We start from the raw sequence: 23,985 nt of genomic DNA, 5'->3' as shown, positions 1-23,985 counted from the left end.
AACCAGGGAAAGACTCTTTATTTTTTTTAATTGATTTCCAATAAATTAATATTTATTTACTTCAAATGTTATCCCCCTTCCCAGTTTCCCCTCTGAAAACCCCTTATCCCACCCTCCTCCCCCTGCTTCTATGATGGTGCTCCCCAACCCATCCACCCACCCACCCACTCCAGCATCACCACCCTAGCATTTCCCTATGCTGGGGCATCAAGCCTCCACAGGACCAAGGGTCTCCCCTCCAACTGATGCCAGATAAGGCCATCCTCTGCTACATATGTGTATGGAGGGACACATGCTCCAGCTGCATATGTAGCAGGGACAGGCTCTTGTTTGGAGGGTAGCAGCCGATTCTGCCTCTTTGTCTAGAGTAGCTCATCTCAGATGACGGTAATATCCAACCCTACTTCCTGAGGATGATACTGATGATATTAATTTAGTTCAGAAGTTATACTCAGCATTTGGTTGGCTTTATACAAAGACAAAATGAAGGAACACATGTGAGTTTAGTTTGGACAGCTGTGATGATAGGGATACGGGGCGGGGGTCAGTTGTTAGGCTATGGAACGGAGCCAGGGAAAAGAACACACCAGCATTGCGACTTGGTTTACCATTTAATATAGAATATGGCACCAAGGCTGTGGATCAAGTCAAAGTCTCTTTTGTGGTGATGTGCATACCAAGGGCTTCCCTCCAGAGGCTCGGCTCGGCTGCTTCTCCTCAGTCCAGTAATTCACAAACAAAATGGGTGGATCTATCCTTGAACTGGGGACAGTGGGACCCAAAGACCATCAGTTTATTATCTGTCTCCTCCGTTTGGGGAGAGGTAAGCTGAAATCACTGTGTATGTGTTGAATGTCTCACATAAATTATATTCTCCAAGGGGCCTCCTAAGACACCTCACAGAAGTTTTATAGAGTCAGTTCATCTCTATCAAGAAGATATTTGTATAAATATCTTGTATAAAGTTTTTTGCACTCCCAAATTTGGAATCTTCTTTTTTCACCCCTTTGAGGAGTCTAAACCACGGTGTGAACTTACCTGATATATAAGTTATAGGCAAAATGTTTACACTGCAAACACCTAGTAATATTCATTCATCTATAACCTAAACGTAGCCTTGGAGATAGCAGAGCATTTAATTTGAATTGTTTGGTATCTAAGGAAGTATAACTCAAGACTTTATGTCAAACATAAATATACAACTTGTTATCATGAATGCATATTACACTAGGCAGTGCCCATGCCCAGTTCCTTAAGAGTTGTTTTGTCCTTTCCTTCTAGGTCCTTGGATGTAGCTCCATTGCCCAAGCAGTCCTCAGCCGAGGACATTTTGGCGAAGTCCTCACAATCAATATTGGATTTGCAATGGCAGTTGTGATGGCTCTTTATGTGACTTTTGGTGTCTCTGGTATGTGGTAGAACTTTTTTTACGATTTATTTTATGTGAGTAAACTGTTGCTGTCTTCAAACACACTAGAAGAGGGTGTTGGATCCCATTACAGATGGTTTTGACTCACCATATGGTTGCTGGGAATTGAACTCAGGACCTCTGGAAGAGCAGTCAGTGCTCTTAACCATTGAGCTATCTCTCCAGTCCCACTGTAGAGCTTCTTATCACAACTATTAACAGCAGTCCCAGTGTGCTAGCAGGGTTGACCACCTTACATGCTTCATTTATTACGTCTCAACAATCCTGCAAGAATATGTATTGATCTTTTTTTATATAGATGATAAAGTTTAATACCAACAAATGGTTAGTAGCTTTTGCAAAGGCGGGGTTAGCCCTCACACCTGAGGCATCCCTGGTAGCTGCAGTATATTGTCCAGAAATCAGTATTTATTTTATGACTCTCATGCTTGGAAGCCAATCCCCAGATAAGCTCGTGAATAGCTAAGCAAAGGTCACACCAGCAGAGGCACGTCCATGGACCCTTATCAGCTAAAATCAGAGAAGCTAGGTCTTGTGCAAGATCAGCTCAGTCTTCATGACAGCGTGTATCTGAACTAGAAAACATTAAACTAGTTTTCCCCTAAGGGCCAGGTTGACAATGGCCACCTGCAGGATTTTGCAAAGCAAAATGCCAGGATGCTGTTGAATGCAGTCTGGAAACTTAGAAAGAGACCAGGAGTAGTACCAAGTGTTTTGAGTCATAGAGATTCCCATGTGAGTACCATGAACTACAGCAAAACTGGTCAGAAGAGGGCATTCAGACACCTTGGCATGTTAGACACTGTGCTGGGCCTTGGCCATCCATAGTCATCTCTCTCCCTTATAGCAACATTTTGTTGGAATGTGTTACTGTCTTCATATCCTACAGAGAGAGATGGGGCTGAGGGAGCGTCCTTAAATTGATATAAATTCTGCATTTGACAAAGAGGCAGAGGAAAGTTGACCCTCAGTGGTCTATTAGGAGCAAAATTGCTCTGAAAAAATGATCCTAGGGTGAGTTGGCTGGTCTTGGAATGCCGAACGATGCCCAGGCTCCCTGAAGCCTGTGGGGCATGATAATGTGAAGGCTCCTTTACTGGATGACATTTCCATGACTGTAGAAAGGCAGCCAGAGTTCTGTTTGTGATGTGTTTGGCATGAGCAGTGTTGCCAGCCAAGTTGTCGAGCTTTTGCATCGTATTTCTCACCATAAGGAAAGCACAATATTTACCGGATATTTCCCCTGTTCATGCCAAAGCTAGGCTAGTGTGGGGGACCATGGCAGCAGACAGGAAATACACTCTTGAAACAAGCAGTCAAGATGCTCCATTACTATCCCTACACCTTCCAGCATATTTGGGTAAGTGTACTCTCAACACATCCACGTGGATATGGAACATTCTCAGCCATTGTTTTAAAACATGGAGGCGGGGTTTAAAGCACTAGTTCTCAGCCGTATTAATGCTGCAACCTTTTAATACAGTTCCTTATGTTGTGATGAACCTCAACCATTGCTACTTCATAACTGTAGTTTTGCTACTGTTATGAGTCATAATGCAAAGACCTGATATGCAGGGTATCTGATATGTAACCCCTGTGAAAAGGCGGGTGAACCCAGCTCAGGGTATGGTAGTGTGGAGTTGGAGTAGAGGTACCTATCATGCCTCTGTTTGAAACTAGCATAGTTCATGCTCTGAGGATTGATGACTTAGGCATGTGCAGAGACAGTTCATGCAATCTCCATGACAGCTACAAAGAACACAACATCAGTGGCCTTGGAGCAAGAGAAGAGCATTGTGTGGAAGGTGCCTATCAGGGTTTTGATAGGCACATAAAAATCCCTTTGTGAAGACCCAGGAACAACCAGTACATGCTGGACACGAATATAAACGTAATTCCATTTTGTGGCCATAGGCTGATGGGGTCAGTGGCTTTTTACTTTGAAGTATAAAACTCCTTTTGCTATAAAGGACTTTTAGCATCTTGCTCCATTGTGAGTGTGCCAACCAACCAATCCGAGCTTACCACACCTAATTATGTAGCATGCTGCTCAAAACATGTAGGCTGCCTCATGGTAACTATTTTTTTAAGCTGTGTGTGTGTGTGTGTGTGTGTGTGTGTGTGTGTGTGTGTGTGTGTGTGTATGCACATAAGTCATGGAATGCATGTGGAAGCCAAAAGATCTCTCCTTTTACCATATGGGTCTTAGGGACTTAAACTTGGGTTGGTGGATTAGTGGACCACATTGGTAACTACTTTTGATGTTGCATTTTGTAAATGGATTAATTGAAAAATCAGAATAGCCTTCCTTGAAGACAGAATAAATGTAAGGTATCTATCACAGAATTGTGCAGGGATGATGAGAAGGAGTTTGTCTCGAACAGAATCTTAGAAGAATCCACTTAGCTCACCCAAGATCCACATCATGGGCCTGTTGGGCTCCAGCTGTTCTCCTGGGGGCGGAGTCTTTATGTGGATAATATGATCATCAAAGCGATGGTGGCAGAGCCAACGTTTGAGGGCAGGACTCTCTGACCCTGGAGGCTCATGTTCTTTCCACTACGCTGCTCTGGCCTTGGCCTTGCTGTAATCCTCTCAGATCCGGAGACAGGAAGTTCTGTAGCCCATCTGCTCCTCCATTTCTGAACTCCCTGTCACTCCTTAGCCCCTTCTTGAAAGTTATCAAAGCTCCCTCCTAGATCTACCCTCTCTGATGTCCAAGCAGCCATCCCTAGATGTCTGTGATCTGCACTGTCTAAACAAAGCCCCTTGATGATCTCCTTATATAAAATGACTACTAAGTGGCTGACGTCACATGAGACCTGAAGCTAATTAGGCTTTCAGGGCGCTTGCCAGAGATTGCAAAGTGTAAACCTATCTGCAGGAAATCTTATCTTAGAAGAAAGTTTGTCCTAGAACGCTCATTCGGCAAGGCACTCCTCAGGTGACTTTTTAAAGTGCCTCTTGTCCTTCTGCAGTGAGTGCCTCCAGGCTGTCTCCCTTGGCTCATAGGTTCTGCCCCTTTAAAGAGGATCAGCTATGCCCTGTGTCCTGTCTGGTACCTTCCCTCATCTGCTGTGTTCAGAGATTCAACTCCTCTAAGCTTAGAGACTCCGCCAGGCTCAGACCCTCTTCCCCTCTGAAGTCTAGAAATGGAAGGTGTTTCATTTTGTCTGTAGGCTGTTATTGGATCCTCTGTCCCATCTTCCCTTGCCTGCCCTGTGGTAACTAAGGGACTCTCCAGGCAGCCATGGGAAGAAAAGGAACAGATGCAGCCTGGTTCTAGGGATTTCCCATCAGCCCAGGTGTTTGTCCAAATTAACATTTCCAACCTTCCTACTAAGCTGGCTTCTGAAGCCCATAAAAGCAAGACCCCACAGATGAAGTACTTACTTGTAAGGCTCCAGGGGGGTCATTCATGCTTTGACATTTTGAAATTTTCTTGCTTATATTCACTGGAGTTGAACAGTAGAAGTGGTTACCTTTGTGGCTTAGCAGCCAAAACCCATTATCAACTTTGGGATACTTGGGAAAAGCATAATTCTCTCTATGGGGGCTGGGCTTCTAGAGCCATGATTGGCCATGTTTCTGATGAGGGTCGGGGTTCATCTTCCTCATAATCACCATTGCTATCAGGAGCCGTCATCTCTCTTGTTCACATCTAACCCGAGCATTCACATTTCACGGTACTCACTTTGAGAATGAATTTGACCCCCCTTCCCCATGAAATGCCATCCATGATCTTCAGGTTCACCCTATGCACCCCTATCAATTTGCCATAAGGGAGTTTTAGCATCCTGCTCCACCGGGAATGTGCCAACCAACCAATCCGAGCTTACCACACCTAATTATGTAGTATGCTACTCATAATTGTAGGCTGGCCGGTGGTAACTTTTTAAAATTTGGGGGGGAGCAGAGAGAGAGAGAGAATGTGCATGTGTGCACGAGTGTACGTGTGCTTGTATGTGTACCTCTACCATGCAAGCTCTGACATGCATAAGTGTACATATACTTATTTTTCGAGGCAGATACATCTTGCTATTAGATTTGTTTTATGTATGTGGACAGAAGGGAGGATGTGCGCATGAGCATGCAGAGTCCAGAACAGGGCACTGGATCCGTTGGAGCTGGAGTCACAGATGCTCTGAGCTACCCACCCAGTGCAGGTACCAGAAACCAAACTTGAATCCTCTGAAATATGAGTTCCTAACCACTGAGCTATCCCTCCAGCCCCAGGGCAGAGAAATCTTTATAAAGGCGCTGAAGGAAGTCTACAAGTGAATTAATAGAACTTGGCTTTTAAATTCAGGTAAAGTTGGACTTGAATTTTGGTTCGATCACTCACTGACTTGAGAAGCTCCTGTTTCTCAGTTTGCTCACCAGCTAACTATGGCAGAAGCCATTCCATCAGGTTCTCAAGTCTAAATAATACCACATCAACAGTACCTGAAATCACTCAGTAAATATTGCAGCTGAGTCCAAAGCCACATGGGAACATCTGCAGCGTTGCACAGAGCAAGCCTTCTCTCTGACCTCATGGGGGGCTGGGAAACAGGAAGCCGCTTTCGATACCTATGGCTTAGGTTGTGTTGAAGGAGCTGTTGCCACATTTCTGAGCGAGAAAACACACTGTTTACACAGAGGGAGCTAGACGGATCTATTCCGAAATGGAAGTCACCTCTAACAAAGCTCTTCCGCCTCTGGGACAGGTACAGGGAACCCACCAGGACAGGATCCCTTCCCAGTGCTAAGAATGGCTCTACAATCTCTCGGCATGTACCAGAGGATGTTAGATATGTATTTAAACCTCAACTGCCTTACCACAGATTCACACTAATAGTTTACAACAATTTACGTGTGGTGTCCTTTCACCGATGGCTAAAACTCCACTTTAAAAAAAAAAGTGAGCTGCTTACTCACACCAAGTGTTTAAATGTCCGAGTTCCTTTTCGTACAGATAAATGTTCTAAACTGTGATTAATGGTGCCATAGCGTATTAGCTCCCCCTTGCCCAACACACACCCACGTCTCTGTTTCCCTCTCCCCACTCCCACTTTCTGCCCTCCAGGCTTGACTCTCTCCTCTTCCTTGCAGGGGGCCACATCAACCCCGCAGTGTCTTTTGCAATGTGCGTCTTTGGAAGGATGGAGTGGTTCAAATTCCCGTTCTATGTGGGAGCCCAGTTTTTGGGAGCCTTTGTTGGGGCCGCAACAGTATTTGGCATTTACTACGGTGAGTGCTGAACCTGAGCCCTGAAATGTGGAGGGTTAATGGGGTGCCCTGTGAAAGCCTGGGTTCTTGGTAGGAAGCAGTGACAGCAAGAACAGGAAGCATTGTGACAATGAGGCCAAGTTATCAACTGGGGTCGATGTACGAAGCCCTTTGATGAAGTATATGAATCTGTTTTTTTAATCTAAAGATGTCCATGTATTTTTTTAAACTCTGTTTATATGTCTATGTGCCACTTGTGAGTCTGCTGTTCCAAGGCCAGAAGAAGGCATCAGGTTCCCTGGAACTGGAGCTGCGGACCACTGTGAGAAAGATACCATGAGGGTGTGGGACCCAAACTCAGATCCTCTCTGGAAGAGCAGCTACAGTTAACTGCTGAGATACCTCTCTAAATTGCACCGCTTTTCAGAGCCTAATTTCAGGCCCACCCTGTGCTACAATATGAACACAGGCAATGTGCCGGCTGCCTTCCTTCCTCTCTCTGACTTGATGGGAAAAGTCCTGCCCAGTTGTGAAAGCTGTGGGCCTGTGAATCCTTGGAGTCAGGGGACAGGCCTTTGAAGAAACAGAGCTAGAGACAGCCAGCGATGGGGAGTCTCCACCCTTCTAGCAAACAACCGGGAGCCCTGGGGGGGGGGGGGAGGATATGCCCCTGGCATTCACAGACCCAGGACTGAGCCACGACAGTTACTAGCTTTTGTGACTTAGATAAATTATTTTGGGATAAAGCAAGGTGGTCCATGCCTGTAATCCTAGCACCTGAAGGGTGGAGGAAGGATGGATGATCAGATCAAGATCATTCTCAGCTATAAAGCAATTCCAGGCCAGCATGAGTGACTTGAGACCTTGTCTAGGAATAAACAACCAATAAGGAAATAGATAAGGCATCAGACCATGTAGGTCTTAGTTTCCTTCTATGGAAAACAAGGGGCTCTCAAAGTCCTTAAAGCTAAGACATCTCAGTACTCTGCAGCAGCAACTATTGCAATTCTTTGCGTACAACCCAAGATGAGCCTCGGAGCATGTTGAGGGTCAAACTGAAGACACTGATAATCCAAAACCTAGGGAAACAGGTTGTACAAAGAGGCTTCTCTCCAGTGTCTCTCTGAGATGTAATGTCTAAGGAAGATTAGATGTCGGACCTGAAACTCAGGGAGCCAGCAGCACAAAGAGGAGCCCCTGGTGCATGAGTGGCTGCGCTTCCCTGGTTCTGAGGCTCTACAGTCTTGCCATAGCATCTCGTTATCCAGGTGCACTGTCAAATTCTGACGCAAATTTTTAGGAGCAATAAAGAGCACCCTAGGAGCTATGACTTCCACTTAGCACAAGTTACACTTTGGTGTCAGATCAATCTGAAAACTCCAAGAATCTCCCGCACCTACTCATCCAAAGAAGATTGGCTTCCAGGACCCTATAAGGATTCTACCCACGTTTAGCTGAAGCACCGGGCCAACCACAGGCTTCTGCTTCTGCTTCATCATTCTGGGGTTCCCGGGGGCTGGGTGGGGTGTCTCTAAGACTAAGGAATACTGGGCTTCTATTGATTGCATGGGTCTCTGTTCTCCTTTGATTTCTGTTGCTGTGATAGAGGAGGGTGTTCCTCTCAGCTTGCAGGCACGGCCCCTCACCAAGGGAAGTCAAAGCAGGAACTCAGAGCAAGAACTTGAAACAGAAAATGTGGAGGGATGGTGCTTGCCGGCTGACTCACAGGCTCATTTATAGATAGCTTTCTTATATAGCCGAGAATGAACTCCTTGGAAAATGGTACACCCCCACCCCCACCCCCACCCCCACCCCCACCCCCACCCCAGTCAGATGGACCTCTTTCATCAATTAACAAGCAAGACAATTCCTCATAGGCACGCCCACAGGCCAACCTGAGCTGGTGGTCTCCCTGCTGAGATCCCCTTCAGGTTCCCCTCTGCAATGCCACGTTGGCAGTTGAAGCTGAGCAGGATGCCTTCTTTCAGTCATCCCAGAAAACACTAATGTCCCCGAGCTCTGTCTCCTGTAGATGGACTCATGGCCTTTGCTGGGGGAAAACTGCTCATCACAGGAGAAAATGCCACGGCGTTCATTTTTGCAACATACCCAGCTCCATTCATATCTGTGCCATGTGCCTTCATAGACCAAGTAAGTAAAAAGCCAACAGGGACCTGATTTGGGTGGAAACACATGCTAGAAAGCGGGGACGGGGACAGGGTGTGTACTGGAGTTTTGCATGCCTGTCAAAATGGAAGGATTGCATCTTCCAGCCAGAGGTGTTTCTGTGAACTGAGCTTTCTTGGCAGTGACTTGTCCTTGAAGATGCCAGTGCTGCTGGAAGGGTTCTCAGTTTCCTTTTGCAGCACACAGTTGCCTCAGATTGGTTAAGGTCCAGAAAAGGAGTGACCACCTGGGCTAGAGGCAAATGAGGTCCACGTCACATCTAGTGTCTCTTTAGTGCTCATGGTCTAAAGGTGAAAACTACAGAGATGTCATCTCTGTCTACATCCAAGGACTGACTATGGCGGGGAGCCTGGGGGGTCTGCCCTGTCTCTCCCTAAGCTCTAGCTCCATCTGACTCCCAAGGGGGCTGGGTCTTGATTAGCTTGATTTTTGAAGCAGCTCCTGCTGGGTGTGGTGGCCACACACTTGTAATCCCAGCCTTTAGGAAGCAAAGGCAGGAACATCATAATTTTCAGGCCAGCCTGGTTAACGAAGAAAGTTCCAGGTCAGCCAGGGCTGCACAGAGAGACCCTGTCACAAAGTGCTACAGCTGTATTGGTTGGTTTGTGAGAAGTCCCACATGTTCTCATCATTTCCTTTTCCACTTTGATCACAAAGAAAATTAGGGCACAAGCATTTATTCATCTTTCCCTGAGTTCTCAGCCCCATGTCTGGAGTCTGAAGAATTTGTTACTGCATGTGATCCCGAGTCCAAGTCCTTGAACGGAAATAACATTCCTGTCCCTGACTCTCTGAGTGGTTTCAGCAAGTTGCCGAATTATTATTTTTTAAGTCTCTGACTTTGGGGGTGGAGAGATGGCTTAGTGGATAAGAGCACTGGCTGCTCTCACAGAACCCCTGCATGATGGCTCATAACCATCCATGTAACTCCAGTTTCAGGTGATCTGTTGCCCTCTTCTGGACTCCACAGGTACTACATGCATGCGGTTTACAGGCACTCCTACACTATACATACATACAAACATTTTACTTGGATGAATATCGCATGTATAAATATCAGCTTTTGTCAGGCTCATTGTAAGAGTTAAGATAATAATATGAGAAATAAAAAATAATATGAGAAATATATGTTGTAAACAGTGTCCTAAGAAATGTAGACTGTAGTTGAACAGTGTCCACAGAACAAAGTGACAGCCAAATTTGGTGGAGCCTAGCTGTAATCACAGTCCACTACTGAGGAATTGTTTTACAAGATCTACTTATTAATTTATTACATATAAGTACACTGTAGCTGTCTTCAGACACAGAAGAAGAGGGCATCAGATCCATTACAGATGGTTGTGAACCACCATGTGGTTGCTGGGATTTGAACTCAGGACCTCAGGAAGAGCAGTCAGTGCTATTAACCACTGAGCCATCTCTCGAGCCCCTAAAGAATCAAGCAGAGCTCTCAAAGGACATCAGGAGAGCTGTCCTGGGAAGGTGGCACTGTCCCTCTTTGAGCAGGAGGGAGGAATACTGACTGCTCGGGCTTGGACTCGGACTTGGAACTATCTCCCTGGTCCTTGTCCTTTCTGCCCAGTGTCTTGTTCTCCCAGCCATTCTGAGAATCTGGGAAATGTGGCAGAGCCTCTGGCTCCATGAACTTTGGTGCCACAATTCCCTGTGAGTCCTGGTGTGAGACTCTTCTGCTTCCCAGACACATCCCATCTCCCTTCTGTTCCTGGGAGCTCACTGGTCCCAGAGGCATCCTTCACACATAACACTCCAAAGGCAAAATAGCAGCATAAATCTCTTTAGAAATCCTGCACTGTTCTGTCTATCTTGATTTTCCCAAAGAACCAGCTCCTGGTTCTGTTGATTCTTTGTATGGTTCTTTTTCTTTCTACTTGGTTGATTTCAGCTCTGAGTTTATTTCCTGCCATCTACTCCTCTTGGGTGTGTCTGCTTCTTTTTGCTCTTGAGCTTTCAGCTGTGCTGTCAAGCTGCTAGTGTGTGCTCTCTCCACTTTCTTCTTGGAGGCACTCAGAGCTGAATTTTTCACTTAGTACTGCTTTCATGGTGTACCATAAGTTTGGGTATGTTGTGCCTTCATTTTCATTAAATTCTAAAAGGTCTTTCTTTTTTTTTTTATTTCTTCCTTGACCAAGTTATCACTGAGTAGAGCATTGTTCAGATTTTATGTGTATGTGGGCTTTCTGTCTTTTTTATTATTATTGAAGACCAGTCTTAGTCCATGGTGATCTGATAGGCTACATAGGATTGTTTCAATCTTCCTGTATCTGTTGAGGCCTGTTTTGTTACCTGCACTGTTCTGGAGAAACCAATCTGAGCCCTGCTGCTGACCTCCTGTTTGCCCTTGTGTAAGTGAATGCAGAACTTCTTTATTTATTTATTTATTTATTTATTTATTTATTTATTTATTTATTTATATATTTTATCTTCAGACACACCAGAAGAGGGCATCAACTGTCATTACAGATGGTTGTGAGCCACCATGGGGTTGCTGGGAATTGAACTCAGGACCTCTGGAAGAGCAGTCAGTGCTCTTAACTGCTGAGCCATCTCTCCAGCCCAAATGCAGAACTTCTTTATTTTTTTCAGAATTGCATGGGTTTCTATTATATAGTCCCAACCAGGATATTGTATTTGTTATTATTCGACATTATTTTAAAAAAAAACAGAGATACATGTACAGATTTTAAAAGCATTTTTTGCATAAAACTATATAAAATTTTTTATCAGTACTTGAAATTTTTTAAAGGTTTGATAGTATTGAAAACTTACTAGTTACAATAAGCATAAAGTACATATAAGACAAAACATAACATGGAAATAGTCAAAGTCTTCTTGGTGTGTAAAGATTAAGCATAATGGTTTTTAAATACCAAGGATTGCCACAAGGCTTCATTCTTAGCTCTTGGATTATTAATGATTTAAGGTCCAGGTGTACTGCACTCTGAGAGGGTGCTATACACTTATTTTTTTTTCTAAGAAGGGCTAAGGCTTCCACTTTTTGGCCTTTCTTTTATTTTTCCTTTTCTTTCTTTCTTTCTTTCTTTCTTTCTTTCTTTCTTTCTCTCTCTTTTTTTTGAGCTTCATATTATCTGTGAGTTGTTTCTTGGGTATTCAGAGCTTTCTGGGGGCTAGTATCCAATTATCAGTGACTGCATATTATGTCTGTTCTTTTGTGACTGGATTACCTCACTCAGGGTGATATTCTCTAGTTCTGTCCATTTGCCTAGGAATTTCGTAAAGATATTGTTTCTAATAGCTGAGTGGTGCTGGGGAGGATATGGAGAAAGAGGAACACTCCTCAACTGTTGGTGGGGTTGTAAACTGGTACAACCACTCTGGAAGTCAGTCTGGCGGTTCCTCAGAAAATTGGACATAGTCCTACCTGAAGACTCAGCTATTCCACTCCTGGGCATATACCCCAAAGGTGCTCATACAATAAGGACACATGCTCCACCATGTTCATAGCAGCCTCATTTATAACAGCCAGAAGCTGGAAAGAACCCAGATGTCCTTCAACAGAGAATGGATACAGAAAGTGTGGTACATTTACACAGTGGAGTTCCGAATGCAGAGCTTCTTAAGACCTTAGCTTAACCTTCTTCTAAATGGCACAGATAACTCCCGATAGCCCACGACAATGCCCCACGTTTGCTGGACGATCTACAATGGCAATGTTCCTACCTGGGCCATCTCTCTTTCCCTCTCTCTTTGGTTCTGACAGAACTGTGCAGTTTCACATATTCTCCTGGTTCCTAGCCTTAGCATGTTTTGTCATGTGCCTTAGAGCATCACTTGGTACCTGGAGGGCAGAGACCTGTCTTCACCTGAACTGTCTTCACCTGAACTTTCTTTACTTCTTCCTTATCTCAGAGGAAGGGGCCATCTTCCCCAGAAATTATTGCTTTAAGCGGGTATTGTACCCACCCAGGTAGAGAGAATAAATATTAGAAATACCCATTGCTCTACCCATTAGCCAATGCCTGAAGACACTCTGCCTTCCTGTGTCTTTAGAAAGCCCAGAAAAATGTCAACATTCAGTCAGTCAGCACCCAAGAGAGCTTCGGGCCACCCAGACTGTGCTTTGGTGCACTTGATTTCCATGGCGTTGGTTGCTGAGCTCTAACTATATATGCACGCATAGTTTCCCAATTAGTTCATCTAGCTACTACATATTTGTTAGGCACCTGTGGATCCAGCATGTTCTTTAACAACTGGTTCGGATGCTCAGCTGGTGAGTGAGCAGGTGGTTCAAGGTGACAAGGGCAGAGATAATAGATCAAGTCGGAACACAAGGACAACCCAGGGTACCACTCTGCCTGAGACGGTCGGGAGGGGCGCTGCAGACAACCGGAGCTCTGCTGCAAGGCAGGAACTCACACCTCTAATTCCAGCACTAGGGAGGCAGAAGCTGGTGGATCTGGGATTTGGAGGCTAGTTTGGGCTACAGAGCAAGTTCCAGGACAGCCTGGGCTACACAGAGGAACCCTGTCGCAAGGGAAAAACAATTTTTGACTATGGCTATTTTGGAAAGCTGATGAAACACTGAAGGGATTAAACCATAAATTCATCTGCCTCCTGCCATCCCGACTCTTCCTCATGTCCTTGAGCACATGCCTCAACCTCGGTGTACCTAAGTTCTCTCATCTGTAAGGAGCAACGCAGGGCCTACTGCACTGGGGTCATTGCAACACTTCAGTGAGATGAAGCCCGCGGACTACAAGTGAGGTGGACACACTATGCACCTTAGACAAGTCAAACACTCTGTGTGGTGGACGTTACACATTCAGCAACCCCCAGCTGTTCTTTAGGTTGTACTGATTTCTTAGAAAGCTTAGGAAGTGGGGAAAGCAGGAAATCCCCCCGCTTTAGATGCTGTACTAGTCAGGGTTCTCCAGAGTCTCTGTACAGTAAGGGAATTTGTGGGTGACTATAGTCTGTAGTACAACTCCATAACAGTGCTCAGTAGCAGCTGCAAATGGAAGTCCAAGGATCTAGCAGTTGCTCAGTCCCACAAGGCGGCAGGCGGGGCGAGGGGGAGGAGTTTTCCTTCTTCCAGTGTCCTTATGTAGGTCTCCAACAGAAGGAGCGTGTCGTGGGCTAAGCTCTACTGGAAGACCCGGGTCTCCTCTAACGTTGCGGCCATTTGTGTTTCTTTGTTACAAAGCAGATTTCTCCTCATTTCCATCAGGGTGATTTCCCCATTGAGAAATTCTGTCCATCCACTTTGCTTGTTCGTCTGTTGCTTTCCCGCTTGCTGTCATTACGGCCAGTCTAAACCAGCTTTCCTTCATGTTCCTATCTTGCTCCTTGTCCCTCAGTGCTGCTGACTAGTAGCTTAACAGACGGTGTGGTAGTTGAGGACCAGTGTCCTCTGGAGCTGGGCCAACCGTGCGACCTTGGGCAGGTTCCCAGCCTGCTCCGGAGCATCCTGTCAGCGCCTGCCTCTAGATGTCTGTGGAAGGAAGAACCACGCGCCTGTCCACGCTGTTGGCTGTCACTAGTTTCTCTTTTTTTCAAAGGTTTCTTTATTTTAGGTGGGTAAGTCTGTGCACCACATGCTTGCAATGCTTGTGGAGGTCAGAAGAGGGCGCCAGGTTCCTGGGAACTGAAGTTCCGGAGGGTTGTGGGCTACCATATGGGTGCTGAGATCTGAGGCCATGTTCTCTGCAAGAGCAGCCAGCGCTCTTCACTGTGTGCTGGCTTTGGGTTTCCGACCCCTGTTGTTTTCATCTCTTAATAGAACAGGTGAGTGAGCAGAAGACAGACTGAACTCTGGACATTTTCTCCCTCTCCAGGTGGTGTCAACCATGTTCCTTCTTCTGATTGTCTTCGCCATCTTTGACTCCAGAAACCTGGGGGTCCCCAGGGGCCTGGAGCCCCTTGTCATCGGCCTCCTGATCATTGTCCTTTCCTGTTCTCTCGGGCTCAACACTGGCTGTGCCATGAACCCGGCTCGAGACCTCAGCCCCAGGCTCTTCACTGCCCTGGCAGGATGGGGATTTGAGGTCTTCACGTAAGTACCAATGGTGGAGAGGAGAGAAAAGGATGGACACGGTGCTTCGGTAGCGAGGACGGAGCCCTCACCTGCTGGAGATGTGGGACCGTGTGATCCAGAGAGCAGAGGCTGTGGACACTCTGGTTAAACGTGAACCACTTTTTTATTATAGAACTTGGCTGCAGATTGACATTGTGACCGAGTCAAGTCTAGAATCAGCATCTGGTGTATCCCAGGGACTCCCAAGTCCTTCCTCTCTCAGCAGAGGTTTATTGGGCTCTAGATATGCAGAAGTCACGGTGATAGAGAAGGATATTTCCAAGTCAGCTGGTACACTAGGATTTGGGGCAGAAGTTTGTTGTGTTTACAAGGGCAACTGGTCAAAATTAAGTGTGCATACTGTACAGGAGAGGATCTATACATGGGTATGTAATATGGGCTCCAGACATGCATACACATGTATTCATAGTCTCACACTTGTGTATACACACACAGACACACACCCAGACAGACACACAGACACAGACACATAGACACACACACGCACGCACACACACACACACACACACACACACACACACACACACGTACATTCCTGGCAGTCCTAGGAACATAGTGTAAATATGGCTATTCTCTGTGTGTGCAGAGACAGAGCCCTGCAGGTAACCAACATCTGAACACCTCCACTTGGGACTTCTGTTTCTGGCATGACATAGCCAGCTTAAGATAAAGCAGACAGGATCCCACCAGGGATAGGAAATTTGCATCTTTGCAAATATCTTAGACTTGCTCAGCCGAGGTGGAAGATGCTCCAAATAACAAAGCTGTGGAACAACTAAAAAACACTGCTACAGGGAAAGCATTCTTACTTCCAGACAAGGCTTCTGGAAAGCTCTCTTAAACCTTGAGGAGAAAGCATAGCCACCCTTTGCCTACTTCTCACGGCAGGGTGCGTCTGGATTTGGGCTTTGGGGATGGAGGTGGGGTTGGGGAAGGACCCTGAGACAGTGGTTCCAGAAACATCTTGCACAAAGTAAGAGTGGCATCTGGTCACTGGTGTGCTCTCCCATCCAGCTCACGTTGGTAACCAAAGACAGGACAGTGTCCCTCCCTACACACTCCTGGTGATCAAAGGTACTGGAGCTCAGACACCTCCTAGACTGCCCCGGATTGAGACTAGCTTCTCTAGCGACTAGGACCGGGCTCTTGCTTTCTGTTTATGTCCTCTATGTCACCTCTGACCAAAGTCTGCTGCAAACAAACCAGGTATGAACTCACCAAAGTTTGAGGGAAGCCTGAGCTACGTTAAGTTCCAGGACTGCAGAGTTAGACCCTATAGCAGACAGAATCTGCCCCAAACAAAATGGCCACAAGGGATAGCCTGGTTACCAAGCGCAAACATGCAAAACACAGGCATGGATCCTTCTAGAATCTGCATGCCCTCCATTGCACCAGCCAGGAAGGCTTCGGTTTCAGATGGCTCTGGGGATCAAACCTTATGCCTTGTGCATGCTGAACAAAGAAAGGCTTTCCCACTGAAGTGCCCTCAAGCCTTTTCCTATTAGTTCTCACTAGAACGCCAGAGTCTAGTCAGTCTGAAACTCTCAAGCACCTGTCTGCACCGCCTGCCTGCCCTCCCTGTACTACTGAGAACGTTTGACACTCTCCTGGTTTTTAGAAATAGTTTTCTCTGACCATCTGCATCCTTAAATAATACATATTGTGTGCTTTGTTTTTCCTGAGTGATGGTCGACATCGCTCCTGTGGAGTTCCTTAAATAGATATTTTGTGAAGTAAACCTCACAAGGTAGCCACTATCTCCTGGAATCACATCTCTGCTAGCGTGTGCATTGTGGTGGTGGTGGGGGTGGGGTGGGGGGTTCTGCAGAAGAAGGATGAACATAGCACAAAGCTTTACTGAGTGAAGCCTTGGAGAGCGCGCCCGTGGGCTGTGCCATGAAAGAGATGCACTGGTTCCAGACATGTTCAGTAGGCCGTCCCGGAGATAATGCGCACGCTGCTTTAGAATGCCCGCACTCACTATTTGCTTGTTGGCATTAACCGGAGAGTCCTAAGAATTACTTCACATTCTGAGAAACTCCCCCTTTTCATTCATAACTCTCAAGCTTCATTTTCTCACAATACAGGAGAGACAGTTACAGAATGGCCTCTCTAGAGGTCCTCCAATCTTGTCACGTGTTCATGGAATCATATATATATATATATATATATATATATATATATATATATATTAATGCATTGCATTTTACTTGGAGTGGTGTAGGATGAATGGTGGGTGCACACACACCACTGTGCACACATGTGGCAGTCAAAAGATAGCATGCAAGAGTCGGTCCTCTGCTTCCAACAACATGAGTCCTGGGGACAGAACTCAGGGCATCAGGCTTGGCAGGAGGTGCCTTTATCCACTGAACCATCTCATTTGCACAAATACCATGTTTTCTTTATTTTTTTAAAAAATATTTATATATGTATGTATGTAAGTATGTATGTATGTATGTATGTATGTATGTATGTATGTATGTATTATAAGTACACTGTAACTATCTCAGACGCACTAGAAAAAGGCATCAGGTCTCATTATAGATGGTTGAGAGCCACCATGTGGTTTCGGGAATTGAACTCAGGACCTCTGGAAGAACAGTCAGTGTTCTTAACTGCTGAGCCATCTCTCCAGCCCCATACCATGTTTTCTAAAAGGAAAATGAATAGGGCGCAATCATTCTGGTGTCATAAGGACACTGGCATGGGTCCCTGTTATCAGAGATGCTGGAAGTCCAGGATGGTATTGACTATGCTGCAGTGAATGGGCTGATTGTCAACACTGATCAAGTTCAAGAGAGGTGTGGGCACAGGAAAGACCTGGTGAATAACAGGATGGAGATACAAAGGTGGTCAAGAAATGTCTCACTGGTTCCTTGTTTGCTTTCAGAGTTGGAAATAATTTCTGGTGGATACCTGTCGTGGGTCCTATGGTTGGTGCTGTCCTTGGAGGTCTCATCTACATTGTTTTTATCCAAATGCATCACTCGAACCCTGAACCAGAACTGAAGGCAGACCCATCTGAGAACAATGTAGAGAAACACGAACTCAGCGTCATCATGTAGTGGTATGGTCAGGTCTAGAGTTACTGTTCATCCAGTTCTTTCTTCAGAGAAGATGGCATCTGTGTGCCTGTGCAGACCTGGGGCGGGGACATCTACCCAGTTTTCTCTAGCCCACTGGGACAAAAAAAGTCATGAAGGCATCCATGAAAAACTGCACCAGTCACCCTTCCCCTGAATAGCACTGACTGTTTATGATAGATATTTGATGGGAGTCCTTACTCCTAGGTGATTGCTAAGAATTTGGGAACCTGACCATGAGCTGGGCGGGTGGCCTCAAAGACCTTTCTTGCCCTGGATGAAACCTGTGTCATCAAAGGCTCTGCCCTCACAATCTGCAAACACAACATTCCAAAACCGAAAGCCCAAACAGTGGCTGCGCTTAACACTTATGAAATGGGGAGCAAAGGGTTAACACTCTACCAAGCTGAGCACTGTCACTACATAAATACTGATATCTTCCCAACCTAGGGCTGTAGAAAGCAAGCAGAAGGCAGCTGGGAAGAATGGGGTGGCATTTAGAAACCTCAGGACACAAGATAAATTTGGGATACTGAATGGCTTTCCTTTTAATGGAAACCATTTGTCAGGTTAATCTCTTGCTCCTCTGCATTTTAAATGGTATCAATTAATTTCCAGGTCTTTAAGTATATAATAACCTAAAATATGATTGTAACCTTGGTCAGGAAAAATACATCGCTCTGTCTTAGCACAAATGTGTTTTCCTAATGGCTCACTCAAGGACAGACATTTTTAATAGTCATCCATGTCCCCAGGAGCTCAAGCTAAAAGCTGGTGGAACCCAGCCTGGTGACTGAAGTTGAAGGTAGACAAAGTCCCCGGGACAGAAACAAGAGCAGGCTTCATGACTCCCAGACATTTCCACACACGTTATCCAGTCTGATCCCAACAGCAATTGTCTGAGGTGAATGACCACACATTCTTTTCAGATGAGAATCTCATGTGAATTGAATTGAGCAAGTTGCCCTTTCTTCTGCAGGGTGCTTTGAATGGTGCCATATGCCTTCCTGAAGCTTGTGCTGACCGAGGGTGTTTGACAAGCCATTCGGGTTTATGGGAAAAGGAATCAACAGCTTCCAGAATGTGAATGCTTTAGAGAACCATCACTCTGGGCCTTTGGCGTGTGATCTCCATATACCATGTTGTCTGGTTTTATTCCCAGTTCTACTGAGGTGTGGATGAAGGGGAAGGTAGCCATTTGGTAGTTTTCATTTGTGGACAGACAGAGGTCTTTCTTCCTTAGCCACTCTTGGTCTCCTTCCTCGCCAGGCCTCCTCGGCCTCTCCAGGAGACATTTTCTAACTGATGTTACTTCCAAGCAGAGCAAGAATTACTCTGTATCACGGGCATACCTTCACTGCAGTTGTTTAAAAGCCCAGTGTTCCTAGATACAGCAAGTTTTTCCCAGGTGCTTTGCAAGATCATCAACAAGAAATGAATGAGAAACATCTCTGATACCCTGTGCTGTACAACCTGTGGGCACATAGATTCATTTTCTGCATCTGAAACTACCTGGATATATTTTAGTTTAAATAAAATTTGGGGGGCAGATATTACTGTGTTTAAGGTAATTTTTTTCTCATTATGATGGCTACCAAACATACTTAGCTCAGAGTCTGTTGGTATTGTCTAGGAATTGAATATCCCATGGGGATTGCAGACAATGTTTATTCCCAGTTAGTCCTTTGTTAGTAGCTCAGGTGACTCCAGTATGCATTAAGGACTGGAAACATGGGCTGGATTGAACCTGATGGACCTACGTTTTTCCTTGAAAGCTATATATAGTTGTCATGATGGTTTCGTTGATGGTCTCGGTGCCGTAGGTTCCTGCTGGATCACAGCAGCATGGCTCTCACTAGTGACAATTTTGATTTTCTCTCCCCCTACTGAAACATCTGGGAACACCTGGAGACACTGGTAGTTTTCACAACTAGAAATGGGGAAGAGTGCTAATGGCTAGAGATGTTGTCACAGCAAGGCAGTGTCAAACTCATGTCAGCTACGCCCAGGCTGAGAGACCCTGGAGTCTGAGAAGGTGAGGAGAGAGAGTCAGGAGACCCTGAGGCCCTATGCTGGGGTCAAGTTCTGTAAGGAACAGAGACATCAAACAAGCCAGAACAGACTCTTGGGATGGGATTTAACTCTCAGAGCTTAAATTAAAGATTTGAATTTTCAGGGTAGATTGTGGAATATATGACCCAGGCAGGTACTCATAGATATCGCTGGATGATTAATGACCAAGATTATGAAGAGGAAGTATACAGTGCTGGAACTCCACCTCCAGAAGAGTATTTTGGTGGGAAAAAGCTCCGTTGTTCTACACTCAGATCCAACCTATCCCAGGTTGAGCAGATTAACCTCTAAGGTTCTTCGCCAAGAAGATGTCTTTGAAGCTGCATGGTCTATATAAGGAGTCAGGAGCCAAGTTCCTACAGAGAATCCAATGTGAAAAATAGAATTTTTTGTGTGTGTGTGTATGATTTCCCCAACCACTGAGGTCTCAGAGCTTGGTTCAATCCAGCAAATACCACAGCCAGTATTTAATTGTTAGATGTCTGTTGTTGTCTGCCAAGAGGGCAAAGTGGAGCCTGGATGAATAGATTCCACTGGGCTAGGGTCCAGCCAGGAGTGAGGAGGTTTGGACGGCCCAAGCAGGGCAGGTAGCCGAGGTCCTGCTACTGCAGCTCAGTGTGAGCCTGGACAGCCAGGCAGATCCAAGGTCCAGCGATAACTGCTTAGGAAGTCAGAACTCTTCCCCAAGAGTTACAGCTCTCAGATGATCCTTGGTGAAATAACTTGTGCCCTCTAATCCGTGTGAAAGGGACTATATGAACACTGGGGAGTGGGGTGGGACTTAGGGGAAGGCGTTTCTTTCCTATTGGCTCAGCCTGAGATTCTAGTGGTGCTTTATTCGCATAGGACAGGACTGCAGTTTTTCCCTACCTGACTGGCTGCCCTGGTCCTCTCAGTGGGGTGTCATGGTTACCGTGTTCCAGAGCAGGTACAGGAATGGGTAGGGAGCTCTACTCCTGCTGATCGATCTCAAGCCCCGGAGATTTCTGGAGTCTGAACTCACTCAACCTTACCAGTTCTGTCTGGTGGCACGGCCCACTTGCCCCACCATAGGACAGGATACACAGAGTTAAAACATTTTTTAATTTAATCCTTAGGACACTAAATTATAATTTAAGTTGCTCACACACATCTGGTGATATCATCATGGGAAAAGAACTGTAATTTATGATTACAGAGAACGGATTATAAGCTTCATGTAGCCAGAAAGACAAATGTTTGAAAGAATCTTGTGTGGTATCCAGTTCTGTGGATCTGGAGAGCAGAGAGGACCAAACCGTATCCTCCTAGTAACCATGAGGGTCTCTGAGTGCTCACATCCGGAGACTGTAGGGAGTGGTGCTTAAGAGGTCAGGCTTGAGAGAGGCCGTCTGTGGCCTCACTGTGAGCCTCTAACCCCTCCTTATTCACTAAGTGGGATGAGATCCTATAAGATGTTGGAAATACCATGGAACCCTTAACAACCTGGACCTTATTACCATCTTAGTGCTTCCTAATTCTGTTATTTCACATTTTCACACTCAGCTTGTTCTTCTGACATGTAAGAATTTGAAGCTCCCCTCCCCCCACAATATCCCCAAGAGTGTATGTTTGCTAAAATTTCCTGCCTGGCTTACATGGCTGGATGAGGTCTGACTACCTGCATCATCACAGAGTTCAGTATTGATAAGAAATTAACTCAGTGCTTGTTTACTTCATTATTTAAATATTAAAAATTGGTTTAAATTGTAGATGTTACTTACAGAGTTAATGTAAGACTAGTAAAATATTCAGTCGGCATTTTTAAAAAGACGTTAAAGGCTGATGGCTGTGTGTATGTGTATGCAGTGTCAGGCGGGCCCGATGGCAGACGCTGCAGAGACTGAAACAGGAGGATCATGAGTTCAAGGTCAGCCTGGGCTGCAGCACGAGACTATATCTCAAGATGCTATTTTCCAAAAGACTTGAACAGAGAGGAACAGAGTTGGAGAATCTTCACAGACTAATTTCATTTCCAGATGTTCCATGAATCCACGATAACTAAGACAGGAGTCTGTTGTTATGAGACAGGACAGACAGATTAGGGCAGGAGGGGATCAGAGCTTGACCCACACTTGTGTAGCTATTGATTTTCAATGAGGGAGCTAATCGCGCCCTCCTGAGAAAGTGAGGTGCTATCACCAAATGCCACTGACTAGCTACAGAGAGAGGAGCGCACAGAAACAAAGTCCACAAAATATGATGCAATGTGGATCACGGGCCTAAGTGCAGAAGCTTAATCTGTAAAACATCTGGAACAAAATACAACACAGCTTTGGGGTTGATAGAGTTCTCAGTGTAAAGCTATAAAAACGGAATCGCTAGACTTTGGTAAGATGGAAAGCTTCTAACCATTAAAAGATATTACAAAAGTGAGTGGGAGTCGCTGGAGAGATAGATGGTTGGGGGTTAACAGTGCCAGCTCTCACAGAGGACTTGATTAGAGCCCAGCGCCTACATGGCAGCTCACAATCATCTGTAACTGCAGTACGAGGGGATCCAGTGCGCTCTTCCAGTCTTCCCAGGCTGCACGCTAAAACATCTGTATATGCAAGCAAAAGAACCCAGATACACACACACACACACACACACACACACACACACACACAGAATAGCTAAGACAAACTGATTTTTCAAATGGACCGTAGACTTGACATCTCATTAAAATAGGTATTTGAATATCCAGTATACATATCAAAGAAGTTCACACTGAACTTAACAGTACTCTATCCTGTCATTTTATCCTGACTGTGTTACAAACTAAGATAAAGTCCTCCAAAACTCATAGGTCACTTCAAATGGCAAGATTGGGGCAACAGTAGCTTATAACTCACCACTGGGGGAGGCGTCCAGTGGGTCATGTGAGTTTTTAAAAATGTCTTGCAAATTTAAACCCTAGCCTGCTCTGCGAGCTCTAAATTCTACTCCCAGGATCCAGGAGGGAGCGTATTATCTACACATAAATATTGTTCTTCATGGCACCTTTATTCATCTAAGCTCCAACCTGGACAGAGTTCACATGTCCACAAACAGGGAAGAGGACACACACATTTTGAAGTATACTGACAAGAAAAGACTTAATAATAGAAAACAACATGCTATTAATATCACAGCATGAAAAATATTAAAACATGCTGAGCAAAACGATATAAGAAGCACATCATGGCCCAACTTTTACAGAATTCAAGAACAATAAGGTCCCCACAGTGACAGAAATTGCAGCAAATTAAAATGTCAGAGATGTGAGGGTGCATTGTTTGTGATGGGGATTTGGAAAAGGGAAATGTTTTATATTTTGATTGGGTTGGAGTTTTTAATGGATGTACACATATGTCAAAAAAAATCCCAAACCTTATACTTGAAATAGATTACTTAGAATATCTTCTAAAAGATAAGGCTGCTCTCTCATGCAGCACTAGGAGCTGCTGGTTTTGATATCTATAAAAAGCTTAACAGCTGGGAGTCAGAGCAAGAGGATCCAAAGTTCCAGACAATTCTGGACTCGCCAGCAAGACACTGCTTCCTCCAAATCGATCAATCTATAGAGTGATAGGTAAATAATACAATACCGTGTTTTCTATAGGTTACAACCAACACCATGTTGTCTATAGATTACAACTAACACTGTGCCTTCTATAGGTTACAACCAACACTGTATCTTCTATAGGTTACAACCAACACTGTGCTTTCTATATGTTACATGCTGTTGATTGGAAGCCACAGATAGGCTGGGGTGGATAGATGGCATGCACGAAGTATCAAAAGAAAACGGACATGTTCGAATTTGTGTCAGATAAAACATGCCTTTAAAAACACCGGGATAAGGAGGAACATATATGTTCCTAAGAACAGACCCTTAAAATACATGAAAGAAAACCTGACAGAATCAGAGGACAAATTTAAAAATT

At 45.2% G+C, this 23,985-nt stretch overlaps 1 protein-coding gene across 1 annotated transcript in view; it reads left to right on the top strand.

Annotated features, from left to right (window-relative positions):
• Positions 1-17,968, top strand: part of AQP9 (aquaporin 9) — a gene marked incomplete at both ends in the record, with an annotated part of 33,454 nt that extends 15,486 nt beyond the window's left edge. The window contains 5 exons of the mRNA XM_080934309.1: positions 1,282-1,408; positions 6,524-6,661; positions 8,673-8,791; positions 14,641-14,858; positions 17,794-17,968. Of these exons, the coding sequence (XP_080790435.1) occupies positions 1,282-1,408; positions 6,524-6,661; positions 8,673-8,791; positions 14,641-14,858; positions 17,794-17,968 (777 nt within the window). The remainder of the gene's footprint in view (positions 1-1,281; positions 1,409-6,523; positions 6,662-8,672; positions 8,792-14,640; positions 14,859-17,793) is intronic.
• Between the last annotated feature and the right edge of the window lie 6,017 nt (positions 17,969-23,985).

The sequence above is a fragment of the Micromys minutus genome (assembly GCF_963924665.1).
Source record: "Micromys minutus genome assembly, chromosome: 21".
NCBI classification, from domain to species: domain Eukaryota; kingdom Metazoa; phylum Chordata; class Mammalia; order Rodentia; family Muridae; genus Micromys; species Micromys minutus.
This window is presented reverse-complemented; position numbering and strand designations above follow the sequence as displayed.